Source organism: Apteryx mantelli, chromosome 3 (genome assembly GCF_036417845.1).
Source record: "Apteryx mantelli isolate bAptMan1 chromosome 3, bAptMan1.hap1, whole genome shotgun sequence".
NCBI classification, from domain to species: domain Eukaryota; kingdom Metazoa; phylum Chordata; class Aves; order Apterygiformes; family Apterygidae; genus Apteryx; species Apteryx mantelli.
Genome location: NC_089980.1, coordinates 29,881,596 through 29,895,113, shown reverse-complemented (window position 1 = coordinate 29,895,113; position 13,518 = coordinate 29,881,596). Strand labels below are relative to the sequence as shown.

The following is a 13,518-nucleotide window of genomic DNA, read 5'->3' as shown; positions in this document are numbered from 1 at the left end:
AGCACTAATAGAATAATGTAGGTAAATTCCTAAACAGAAGCTCAGAAATGTTTTGATTTCTCATAACTGTTCTCAGAAATTCTAACCTCTGCAATCTAAGTGGCTTTCCAATATATAGCTTCTGTTATTGTGGAAAATTTTCTGTAAGGCTCGTTTTTGTAGTAGAACTGATGGATGCTCTAGTTACTAAAATACTACATAAACTACCAACTCCAGAAGCGTTTTTTCTGCCTAACTCATTACCAGTAGGTTGCTTCTGTTTGAATCTGTGATAACTGACAATTGAAGAGCCGGAAGAATCCCATTCTTTACTGTAAATGCATTTTCTCACCTGCAGTAACAGGAGTATTAATGATTCCTGTTGGTCAGTACGATAGACAGTGGTCTCAGTAAATCAGCTATTGGGGCGTTGGGATTTTTTTCCTGTTTGATAGACAATGTAGTAGCAAAGAAGACTTGCATGTCTCTGTGATGGGGTGGGAGGAGGCAGCTTGTACAATCAACTTGCCTTTCTGTACTTGTGACAAGTTTTAGGCCCTAGGGGAAGGGGTGGAAAAATATATGCTTGGGAACTGACTGGGAGGAGCACAAGGCAGCTGCCCTCACCTGAGGAGAGAAGCTCGGTAGGAGCCAAGAGTTGAGTAAGTTTGTGCTAGTCAGAACTGTCCTGGAGGGAGGCAGGCTGGCTGCCAACACCGTGGATTCATCTGAGAGCTGTCAGTGGTAGCAAAGTGGGCCGTGGCAGGAGATACTTGACTCGTCTCCTCAGGAGATACCAGCTGTGATCAGAGAACTAGTAAGTTAATAATGCTTGAGAGAGACTGAGAGCTCAGCTCTGTTGCAGTAGGCTTTTATTTTCCATGTCTGAAATACTGTTTTTTGTCTCTACTGCCCTAGATAATTAGCTTCTGCAATGACCCATCTTAAATGGAATCATTGAAAAAAATTGCTGTGGAAAATGAAGCTGGGCAGTTGCAACATTACACCATCTCCTCTGAACTTCTTTTTGTTACGCAGTATTGCATAACAAGGATTCCAGACAGCACTCTGGTATCCTACAGCTCCATTTTCTCAGTACAGCTGTAACAGAAGTTGTCCAGTGAAGTGTGGACATCCTGATCATGAAATCTTGGAGGAAGAAATGTCATATTTGAGGTTTTTTTCTGTGCTACATGAGTGCCATCAGTGTGATCTCTGTTTATAGCCAGGCACTGGGTTGATGCATCTTGACTTTTTTTTTTTTTTAAGCTTAGCTTTTTTTATGTGGATTACTGAATAAACCACTTAAAATTCTGAGCTACCATAAAGGCTGATAGTAGGAGTTAATTGCTATCCTTATGGTTCAAAATCATTACAACTCCTGTTATCACGTATCCTTTTTTTTTTTTTTTAAAGCTGACTTAAAACAAATGGTCTGTTCAGTTCAGAAGTCTATCTTGATAACACACTGATGAAACTTTGCGTGCTAGTATGCAGAAATATGAATTTCTTCAGTGCACAATAATTAAAAATATATATAAAATTCCCTTTAAGAAGCCATTAGACAGTTCTTATACAGAGGGGAACAAACAGTTAAAGCTGTCAATACTTGTCTGGCATTAAAACTCTTTGGTGTCCTAAATACTTACTGAGTGATACTTCTCGTAAAGGAATATTTGCATCTAGCAAGTAATTTTTTGGATACTTATACAGGATCTGCCCAACACAGGATATGTCTCTGAAAAAATGGTTCTACACTTGTTGTTCCACCGAAAGGTAAGAATAACCTTAACTGGCCTATTTTATATTGTCAGCTATTGGTGTCCAATAATGTACATTTAATAATGTACATTTAGCAAGCAAAAATATATTGCCTCTAAGCAAATCATACTTAAATCCACATGAATATTTAAAGATCTTTTTCCTATGCTTTAGTATGGAGAGCTATGAAAATACTACTTCAGCCTAAGTCTACTACTTGTGTTTTGCAGTCAAGACAATTCATTTACACTGCTTTTTCTCAGAGCTGTATTGTGTAACTGGTGAAATAATTTTTAGACAATAAGCTTAGTATTTTTGTGTTAAGAGATCAAAGTCTGGAGTATTGTTGCACTACCACTGTATAAACAGAGTTGGTCTTTGCTCTGAAGAGCTTGCAGTCAAGACAGCCCACTTAGTGAATGTACTAACATTGGAAAGAACAGGTGACTTTTACAGAAACCAAATAAGGTAATACACTGTCTACTTAAATTACATGTTTTGTTGTTGAATATGAACAAAACTTGGTGCTTTCCTGCTGTTTACAGAATAATAAAGTTTCTGAAACCTTCCCATTATGTCAAAGCTCTAGTGCTATATTTTACTGCCAGGCCAAGAGCCAGGCTGGAATTTCCTTCATTTGACAAGGCTGAAATATTCATATAGGCACAAAACTTCAGGAGCTGGAGTACTCTTAAATGCCAGCAATAAATACTATAGGTATTGTAATGACAGTATTAGAGGTGGTAGAATTGTACTTCTGGGATTACATGCCAGAGGGAATGATATGGTCTCTTAACTTCACTGCAAGAAACTTTAAAGGATTTAGGAATTAGTTGCTTTTCTTGTTTTTAAAAGGAAAAAAAAATCAGAGCTCCCTGCAGCTCCATACGGTGACCTATGGTGACTTGCTGTCTGCAGTTCACCCTAACAATTCTTCATTTCAATAAGAACAGAGAGCTATATCAGCTCCAGCTCATTGCTTTATGATGATGGGGGAAATGGGCTACTGGCAGGTGCAGCAACACAATGAAGAAGTGCTTCTTTGATTTCTCTGAATCTCACTTTGCATGTATTGTTTTGTATTTTTGTATTTTCCCCGGTTTTAAATCAAAGCTGTAAGAACCATTGGGACGAGTCTTGTATATCTTCTTCAGGCAAAACCCCCACAGATTTGGCTTGAGTTTTAGTGGAATAGATTACGAGTTAGCAGCCCAGTTCCCAACACCCCTGGTCCAACCTCTCCCCTAGCTGGGGAGTTCTCAATACAGTTCTGCGCAAAAAGAAGCCCTGCATCTGCAGGAGTACAACTGGGACATGTTCTGGAGTGGCATTTTTCCATAGAGGGGGTTGCTTTCATGCTTGGAGAGGCCACAGATTTATTATGTAGCCCTAAAAGGAGAGATTATTTTTTGTTCTGATTCTGGCTCATGTATCTCCTACTCTTTTCATAGCTGTTCACACTGAGATGAGAATTTGTTCCATGATGTTCTAGTGTGGTCTTGAGCTATTCTACGTATCTGGATAAGTGCCATATTTAATCTTTAGTAAAAGTAGCCATGTTTGAAATTTTACACACTGTTTGAGGAACTAAAGAGTGTGTAGAGGTGTTGTTGAGGGGAGAGGGAGTCCAAGAGTGGCTAACATCTTGAAGCAGCAGTACGCTGATCATTGGGTTTTGTGTTTCTTCTCATACAGTTTTAGTGAGCTTTCACTGAGGCAAAAATAGGCCTGATATGTAAAACCGTGAGGGAATCAGGTCACATAATAGAGGAAAGGCCACTGGGATGTAGCTAGCAAGGCTTGTGTGGAACCCAGCTGTAAACTGCTTCATGTGGTCACCAGCCACAGTTTGAGAATCACTAAGATAACATGGCCTTTTTCAAACAGTTATGAGCTGACTTATCTGTAATTATATGGTGTATACATCAAAGTATGTTCAAGTTCTAAGTGTATATGATAGTTCTTAAAGGTGTATCTTACAGTTTACTTCTTTTCTTTGCAAAAGATGTTATGATTGCGTGTCTCCAGTGAGCCCCGTTAAAGACAAAAACGGGTTCAACTGGGGTTGAACCTCAGTTCCCCAGAACCCTAATAAGGGTTCTTCAGTTAAGCTTCTCTTACCCTTTTTTAGATGTGGATTGTTTTGCAGATGTTAGGCAGGCTAACAAGTCCTCGATGCATTAATTTGCCTCCTAAGAAATGTCAAAGACTTTTCAGCTGATCAGTTAAAGCAAGTCAGCTGATCAAAAACTGAATCTTGCTGCCACCAAGAAATGATCAGTGATTGGCAAATGTTCAGTGTACTGAATGGTGACAAATTTTAAATAAGCCTGTTATAAATGATGTATGTCAGAGCAGAACACCTAAACATGAGACTTAAATGTTACATAGATGTAAATACTCTGAATAATGTTTTGCCTTCCTGGAGAATGTTTTTCTAACATACGAGTGACGTATAGTTACTTAAAGTGGCATATTTTGCAGTAAACTGCTTCTTTCCCTTCCATGTGGAAGGAGATTTAGCTTAGACCAGAGAGTTACACTTATGGTGTAACTGCTTTCTTCGTTAGGCAAGAGCTAGGAAAACCTTGCTCTGTCTGGGAATGAGGCGCACCCTGGCCTGCGGATTACTTGCTCTCCCCTCTGCCTTCCTCTTCACAGGCTGAAAGATTTTATGGTCTAAGAAACTTTCAGAGTTACCCTCACCCCAAAAGGCTGCACTATCTCACACAGCTTTGACCCAGAAGTGTGCAAAGGACTTTCCCCTGCTCCCATGCAAATGCTGAAGCTTACTGAAGTCTCCTGGTATGCTAACCAGCCTTGATGCAAATCCTTTGTTCTTTTCCCAACAGAACGCCAGTTCCTCTGCTCTCATCCTTCATGTGTGTGTATCCACCCTTAGCCAAAAGTGAATCTTAATTTTCAGTTATCTTTTACTTTTAGTGCAGAGAGGAAATGTGTAACTGCTCTTCAACATAAAACCCAAGTTTTGTTAGCTTTAGAACATCTGGCAATGTCTTTAATTGTACAGCGTTCGTAAGGACTAGGTAACCAGTTCTTTCAGTGAGAAGTTTCACAGACCCACTTTCCCCTGAGTTAGCCCAGCTTTTGAGTACAACTATGTTGAGTACAGAGATGTGCAGCAAAACGTTACTGTAGACTTGGCTGTGCTGCCCTGTGGTCCTGAGGGTTAGAGGAAGGGCTGGGGAAGATGTTACAAAGAAATCTTGCTGCTATTGTATGGTATGAGAGAATCCTCAACCTTTTACTTTCAAAACTTTTTTTTCTTTTTAATAATACCAGGCCTTGTCTATAAGTTGTGTTATTGCAGTATAAACTAAACCTGGCAGGATGCAGATCTCCCACTTAAAGGAAGTTTGTATCAGGGAGCTAGTCCTGTGCAAGCATATTCCCTTTCCGTCCATTCAGCGGTGGATATGCTGTGCAGGTACCAGCTTTTTTGATAAGTCTGCGTTTTTTTGTTGTCTTTGGGTTTTTTTAATTGTTACACCGGTGCCATTTTTCAAACATAGACCAGGCCTTCAGAAACGACACCGGAGCACACTGCGAACCACGTCGCACCGCTCTTACGCTCCCGGTGAGGCGAGGGCGGCCGGGCCGGGCCGGGCGGTGCGGTGCGGGCTGGTAACGGCGCAGCGGGGCCGAGACCCTCCCGCCGGCCCCTTCCCGCCTCCTGCCGCGGCGCCGCAGGGGGCGCGGCCCCCCCTCCCGGCCCCGCCCCCGCCCCTGCCGTCGCCTCGGCGCGCGCGCGTCGCCTCGCGGCCGCCGTAGCCCCTGCGAGTGGAGCCCGTGGCTGGCGCTGAAAGGAAGAGAAAGGCAGCGAGAGTCGGGTTACAAGATGGCGGCCGCGCTCTGGTAGCGGCCGAGGCGGCGGAGCGGCGCCAGGCAGGGGCCGAGCCGGGGCGCAGCGTCGCCCTCTCGCCGTCGGGGAGCCATGAAAAGCGGCGTGTTAAAGGCCCCGCGGTGCCCGTGAGCGGCCCGGCTCCGCGCCCGCCGTCTCGCCCTCCCTCGCTCCATCGCCCCCCGGAGGCGGAGCGGGCCCGGGGCCGCGGCCGGGGCCGGCGCGGAGGCCCGAGGCCGGGGCTGCACCATGTCGGACACCCGCCGGCGGGTGAAGGTGTACACCCTCAACGAGGATCGGCAATGGGACGACAGGGGCACCGGGCACGTCTCCTCCACCTACGTGGAGCGGCTCAAGGGGATGTCGCTGCTGGTGCGCGCCGAGTCGGACGGTGAGAGCGTGGCCGGGGCCGCGCGGAGGCCTAGGCCGCGCCGGGGGCCGCCGCGGGGCCGGGCCGGCGCCCGCACCGGCGGCCGCGGGGCTGGGCCCGGCGGCGGCGGCGGCGGCGGCGGAGACCGCGGCGCCCCGCTGCCTCCCGGGGCCCGCGAACGCGGCCCCGGCTGCGCAGCCCGGCGCGCTCCGGCGCCGCTGCACTGCGCCGCTCGCCGGCGCTGACACAGGCCGCGGCGGCGGCTCTGCCGGGGGTGTCTTCCCCGGCGCGTTTATTAGAGAAGACCCGGGAGGATTTTTTTCCTTTTCCTTTCTACGACCTGTGCCTTCCTTCAAAGTTTTCTTCTCCTGATAAGTTGCAGCAGTGCTGATGAGCCTAACCCTAGGCCTTTTACCCTTACAGTGACCCTAACTGTGGCTACGTTTGTCTTGACTGGTAGAGATGAAGCTGTTACGTGCGACGACATCTTGCTCAGTTTCAGAATAATTTTGTTCTATTCTGAAGTGCTCTTTCTCTCCCCTTTTTGGTACTGCAAAGTTTCTTTTAAGAAACTCACTCATTGTGTTTTGAAATGGTAGAGTTGTGTTGCGTTCTTTATCTTTTATTGCACTTTGAAGTCATCGTAAGGGTTTGGGGTGGTGGTGGGGGGGAGACACTCGCCACTTTGTCAGCCAACAGGTGCTAATGTGCTAAATAAACCACCTAAGACTGGTGTAAATTACTCTGGAGCTGTTGCCAGGCTACATACACTACTTGTATACACAAAGTCTTTGGGTTTATAGCATCCAGATGATTCACTTCTGAAGGACAGTTCAAGGAAATAATAGCAGAAGGACCACGTGTCTTTTGTGGACAAATACATTTTTACGCTGTGCAGCATGTTATCTGGTGCAAGTTTGTATAAAATTATTAAATGGCCTTCAAAGATATTTGTCACACCAGGTTTCAGCAGAAAAAAAACAGTGCTACAGAGAATTTTGGTCTAAAGCAGCAGAAGAAAATACATCTTAAACTTAATTTGGATATTTCAGTTGAATTTTTTTTTTGTCTGGCTTATTTGTAGAGAATTATGTTGAAAAATCTTGGACTTTGTGGAGGATGTAGACTAAAGTGAGCATATGTTGGCTGGCACATGGGCAGTTGTAAGATCCATGGAGATGTGTATTTTGTTTAACTTAGTAAATATGTCTTGATACCTTTTTCAGGTTCACTACTGTTAGAATCGAAGATAAATCCAAATACTGCATATCAAAAACAACAGGCAAGTATTACTAGGCTTTTTTTTCTTCAGCTTACTGACAATGAGAAACTGTTTAATGCTCAAACTAATTGTGATTTCCAGAAAAAGGCAAAATAAACTAAGAAGTTAGTTTAGGAGGGAATCTTAAAGCCTTGGGCCTGCCTTTTCAGAAAGCTCCGTTATCTGTAGTTTTTATTTTTCACTCATTAGATATTGGTGTATTTAGTCAGTTGGATGATGGTCATCAGTGTAGTTTGGTATACTTTGCTTGGGCTGGCTAGGTTGAGGAAAGGGAGCTTTTATGGTGAGAGCTTTGCAGTGTTCTGAAAGTCACAAGTCTTGAACTGCTTCCTGTTTGTAGAGAGAATTAATACATAATGAAATACGAATGCAGATTATGTTGCTGAAAAGTTAAATTGTTTCCTTTTATGGTCTTTTTTGTAATTTCATACTACTGCTTCTTATTTGAGAAACTTCTTTACTTAAATGGTAGCAAAGTTTTGAATGACCGAAGTAGCTTTATTTCTCCTTTTCTGTTTTGGAGAAGTCTTTCTAGGTTGCAGTTTTAAGAAACTCATCTTAGTTTGAAGTTGGTTTTGGTTAGCTTTTATTACCAATTCTGATGCTTTTGTATTCTTATAGCTGAAAGTTTGCTTCGCTTTTCACTGTTGTGGAAAAGTTTGGTTTTGTTTTTTGAAGATGAAGAATTATGGATTATTTCCAGAGACAGGTTCTAGATTTGTCTGGTCTCTGAAATTTTACTGCTTTTGGTTGATGGTGCTTTGTCCTCAACTTTTATGTGCTTCATTGTGAGTACCAAGTGGCACAGAGCAGAGGTTAGATAGCAGTCTCATGACTTCTCAGTCTTTTGAGTTTCAGTCTCTGCTCTGAAAGATTGCAATGTTGAAACCTGGGTGTCTCAGGAACGGATTCTGTTTAAAAATGGTAGAGAGGGAAAGTATTCTGGTTAACCAGAGATGGAGGAAAGGAGGGTGGGCTTTCTTTAGCATGCCTAAATGTTGAAGTACCTTATAGAGGTAGCCTGAAGACTTAAAGGCTATATTAATCTGCCAAGGACAGATGCTTTTAGATGAATAGCATTATGGAGGAAAGTTCTCTCTCCTGTATTTCAGAGTTCAATTTCAGATTTTCATTAAGGTGGTGATCTTTGTTGGTCTTGGCGAAAGCCACAAGATGGTGCAGTAGGGTGAAAAGGAAACATGTTCTGCCTACACATCTATCATCTTATAAATTACCTGGATGACTTAAAGGATAGCTAGCACATATATTGTTATTTGCATACCATCATCCTGTGAAAGAAATTACTTTGCATCAGTGCACAATTCCCAACATTACATTATTTGTCCTACATTCTATGTTCAACAGTTATAAGATAAAATGTTTAAGCAGTTTTAAGGCCATCCAGACCTTAAACGTCCCCACCAGTGCGTGAATATCCTTTTATTGGACAACGGAGTCTTTCTGTCTTTCTGTGACTTATTGAGTCTTGAATTAATATTTGCCAGATTTGACAGGAGTCTTGAGGTAGTAGTCTGTTCTCTCCTGTCACAGAATGGGCTCCTGCCAGGTGGTTAGGAGACTCTGGAGTCATGGAAGAGGAGAATCTGAAACACTGTAGCTGTATGAGCACTCAGAACTTCTTGGGCTATATTCTAGGTCGAGTACTTTAACTGTTGATTAACCATTTCATAAACAGGGCATACCTACTATGATTACCTTCCTCAGTCATGTTTGTGGTCACTGGCTTCTGTGTAGTACTCAAGGTGTTAGGTATACTATAATCATGACCTCTTTCTCAAAAGAAACAGGATTTAGACTGGACATGGCTAGACATGGGTGCGAGGCTGCTCAGCGTACCACATAAAAGTATCTCTAATTCCATGTATGCAAATAACATTAGACACCTAGAGAGCTTTAGATGCCCCTGGATTTTGGACACAGCTGATGAGAATTGCATACCTCCACTGGACACCCCATATTTACCAAAGGGCATGGTGAGATGAGTTCTGGAGGCTGTAGCAGGAGCAGTTTCAGAAGTTATTACCACACCTTGATGCTCCACCCTCTGCTTGAGGTTACTGTTTCCATGGCTAAACTGGCAGGAGAAAGCATATGAGTGCTTCAGTGAAAAATCAGATGGATGCATTCATGCACTGTGTTCCTGCAGCTCACTTACAAGAGCAGTAATCTTCAGTTGTGGGGCCACAAGACTGAACTGCTACAGAAATTCCTATTTTGATCACCATCCTCTGATGCAAACTCTCCTTTAGGTGCACTGTGTCCATTTTTAGATCTAAGATGAAGAATGTATGCAAATACTCTCTTCCACGTCCAGTTGCCATCATTCATGCGACAACAGAGCAATTTGCTTCAGGGAAAATCAGCAGTTAGTTTAAGGTGCAGTTTAACATGTTTTCAGGGGTGCTGTTAAAGTCAGTGTGAGCAGTTGCCAGGGGGCTGCCTCATTTCTCTTTCATGCCAGCATGAGTATTTATGTAACTGTCTAACAGGTTATATCTAGGAACTGATTCAGTTAAAATAGTTCCTTTTGCTTGGTTAATTTTTCATCTGCATCTGTTCCCCTATCTGGTTCACTGTACAGCATACAGTGCTGGTGTAAGGGGGATTTGAGGAGCCAGAACACAAACAAGGAGAGGTGGAGTAGCAGACATTGCATAAGCCAGTACTGACACTGAAGAGTGGTTTGGACTACTCCTTTGGAGTTTAAGTTGTTCTTCTGAATTGATCTCTTTCTGTTTTGTCGTGTTGTGTGGCATTGCTGTCGCTACTCTGGTAAGCAGGTAGGACCGGTAGTCTCTTGAACCAGCTGTCTGGAAGATGTCTGTGTGTGATCTTCTTGGGTTGTCTTAGGTCATACAGGAAACATACTAAATTTTATATTAGTATTGGATAATTACTTCCTAATGAAGCTATCTTTTCATAAAGAAGGTTAATAGGCAACATCTTGCCTGTTAACAGTGAATGGAAGTGTTTGAAAGGAAGCAGGAAGGATCCCGATTGTTCAGCACAGTTCTCTTATGTGTCTGTTCATTGGAAACATAGAAGACAGTAAATATTTCAAAGTCCTTCAGCAATACTCTAGGAGAAGGTTACATAATTTGTACTGGTGTGGGCAGTATGGATTATAAAAAGTACTATTAAGTAACCCTAGAATTCTCACAGATTTCTTTTTTTTCTTTTTTGAGTGTAAAAGCTATATATGCATGCAAACATTTGAGTCACTGCAGTGTACCTGTTACTTAAATCATTCTGGGCCATGACTTCTTCATATATGTATCCCTCTTTGTTTGCATTTGCCTTTTACCCCGGAGGCGTGTTGACTTTACAAGCATTACAAATACCAGTAATTTCATAGATCATTTATAGGTAAGCTCTTCAAGTTTTGAATTTTGAGTTCTGAAACTGCCATGAAATTTTATTTAAGAATTCTTATTTTTGGACTAACCTATAAAAGATGGGAGCTGTTAAGTAGGATACTGTGTGAAAGATGAGTTGTTGCTGCTAACTCACAGTTCATTCTTTAAAATATTTGTGAACTCTGTTTAAACTTCCATTGACTGATTTTGTGTTGACCTGTTGTAGAGGAAAACATCTTCAAATGGTAGTGGACACATGCATCCTTCAGTGAACTTTTGCTTTACTGTAAAAGATTCAGTGCTTTGCTCAAAACCCTATATCAAAATAGAATTTCATATATTATTAAAAACCTGCATGTTTAATTTGTTCACTTGCACTTTTTGCAAATGAAAAGTGCTTTTAGTAATACAAAGGGATCACTTCAGAGCCCAGTCTCTTCTATCCATGTATTTCAGTTCTGTGCCATTCACTCTGAACCAGATCAGGAAGCTGATCAGACCTTTCAGTTCCTGCAGGTTACAGTATGAGAGAGAGATATATGTATCTGTAACCTACAGGAACTGTTTGTGTGTATGTATGTGTGTATATATATATGTATATACATATACACATACACACTTTTTTTTTTTAATTCCCTCCCAGTGCCCCAAGCCTAGCTCAACTGCTCACTCTAAAATGGCACACTGTAAACCTAAGTGATTCAGCTGTTCATGAGTCAAAGATGAGGGTGGACAGCTGTAAGCAATAACCTTGTCAGCTATATGAAGCTGTACCATTTGTGCATGTGAATCACAGCCCAAAAGCAGAGAGGCTACCTAATAACATTTGTGACTGTAGGACAAAAGTGTATGTATAGTATGTGACACTGTAGCATAAACCAACAACTCTCATGAACAGCATTAAGACCGCAGTGCAATGAGCTCTGTTCATTCTGTAAAGGGAAAACTGTCTCTTTAAACAAAAGTGTAAAAATGAGAAAATTTAAATGAAAATGAACTTGTGCAAATGCTGTTGTTTAGTGTAGCTTGTGGTTTTCTTCATCTAGAAGATGGAAGCTAACCTAGTGGTAGGCATTTGTCAGCAATTGTTGCCATAAGAAAAAAACATTATGGTAAACAAAAAAATCCCACACAACTACATATTGTTATCGAGAGGTTAAAATTACCATAGAAACAAACAGAAGAATTAATGGCATGTGAGAATACTTATCTTAGCAGCTGATAAGTTGTGTTTGCTGAGGGTATAGACAGATGTGTGTTTTTCAGATAGCTGTCCTGATGAAAGAGTTTACTTCCTACTGTCCCATGCCAGTTGTTTGTCAGCACTTCTGTGCCCAACAGTCCCCTCGCATCCGCCAGCGGAAATACTTGCGAGTGCTCCCTAACCTGTTTAAGCCCAGATAACTGGGTTAAGGATCTGTTTAAACCATCTAAACTAACCTGATTTTGATTGAAAAGGATTCAGCAAAGCTGACTGAGGCAGCAGGCTCACAATCACAGAGGATCACTTGTGCAAGGCAGTAATCTCTTCCATAGACACAAGATCTTCAAGGGAATGTTTCTGCCCACTCTCAGTTAGCCTGTATCTCTTTTTATTCTAGTCGACTCAAATTAGTAGTGACCTGAATCTCAGCTGATGAAGATATTGCATATAAACAAAGGTTGAGTATAAGTACTATTAGAACTATAACACAAGCAAAAACTGTGCTGTAAAACCAAGTTCTTGAAGAGAATACAGCTAAAGAATGGAAAAACATTAATTACACTTGTACTCCTCTCTCTTTGGCAGATATATCAAGAATGGTGACTAGATAATGTTCTTACGATACCAAGTCATGGGTTGATCTTTAGTATAGTGAATGGGTCTTAGATGCTAGTCAGCATCATCATTTCCTACCATTTGTTCACAAAGGGAACCAAAAAATGCTTTTGGGATAAAGAGGTGAGAGAGGTAACAGTAGTCTGTCTCTTGTTGCCTGCAAAGAGTTTCCTTGAGTATATCAGGTATCCATAAGACAGCCAGATACTTGTTTGGATTTGATTGCTGAGCTTACATATATCACTTTAGATATTTTGTTTATGACCAAAGTGATGCATGAGGTAAAGAATAAAGACTCACAAGCCTTCCTAAGTTGTGTGGTGAGTATTGACCTTTGCAAAAATTTAGGAAATAAATTAACTTATTGACGATTAAGGAAGGGCTTGCTGGTGTTAGAAAATTTGCCATAACAGTTCAAGGAGTTGCCAAACTTAACAGAATGTTGAACCATTTTGCTGGAGCTGGTCAAATGTACTGTGAAGTTAGCAGAGAGCAATTCAGTTTGAACATTTTAACATGAAGATTAGTTTCCTGTAGGAAGTTGAACTTTTCATTTGAATGTTGAAGCACAGGCATACGTTCCGATCTGCCAACTCTGCAACAAACTGGTAACTTAAAATTTTCAAGCCAAATATGCTGGAATTCTCTGCCGGCCTGAGTTAAGTTGTATTCATACAACTTTTCTGTGCAAGCATCCTTATTCAGTGTGTGTATGAATTACCTCTTTTGGGAAGCATTCTAACCTAAATGATGAAAGTCTTATTTCAGAATAAGAGGTTCTGTATTAGTAGTGTCATGTAGTGGAGTAAGTCGAAAGTGATGTTTTAGAAATCTGCTAAAAGGAAACATGCAACTTAGAGCAGCAAGTGCCCTCATAGAAACATGACTTTCAGACTAATATTAAACTGGTCTGAGAAGTTTTGTCTGTCATTGAGACTTTGCACAGTTTTTGGAACCTGTATGTGTTTCAGATTCTGTCTGTTCTGCAGTTGAACGAGTCCTGCTCACCTTGAATCATTGCAAGAGAGTAACTCTCGGGGTGCCTTTCACGTTTCTACATTTTTTTGG

At 41.9% G+C, this 13,518-nt stretch overlaps 1 protein-coding gene across 4 annotated transcripts in view; it reads left to right on the top strand.

The window, feature by feature from the left end:
- Positions 1-5,516: 5,516 nt before the first annotated feature.
- PPP4R3B (protein phosphatase 4 regulatory subunit 3B) overlaps positions 5,517-13,518 on the top strand; it is a 31,159-nt gene continuing 23,157 nt past the window's right edge. For all 4 annotated transcript variants that reach the window (XM_067293026.1, XM_067293025.1, XM_067293024.1 and 1 more), the window contains exons 1-2: positions 5,517-5,993; positions 7,199-7,254. In XM_067293026.1, the coding sequence (XP_067149127.1) occupies positions 5,852-5,993; positions 7,199-7,254 (198 nt within the window). In that variant the 5' untranslated portion in view covers positions 5,517-5,851. The remainder of the gene's footprint in view (positions 5,994-7,198; positions 7,255-13,518) is intronic.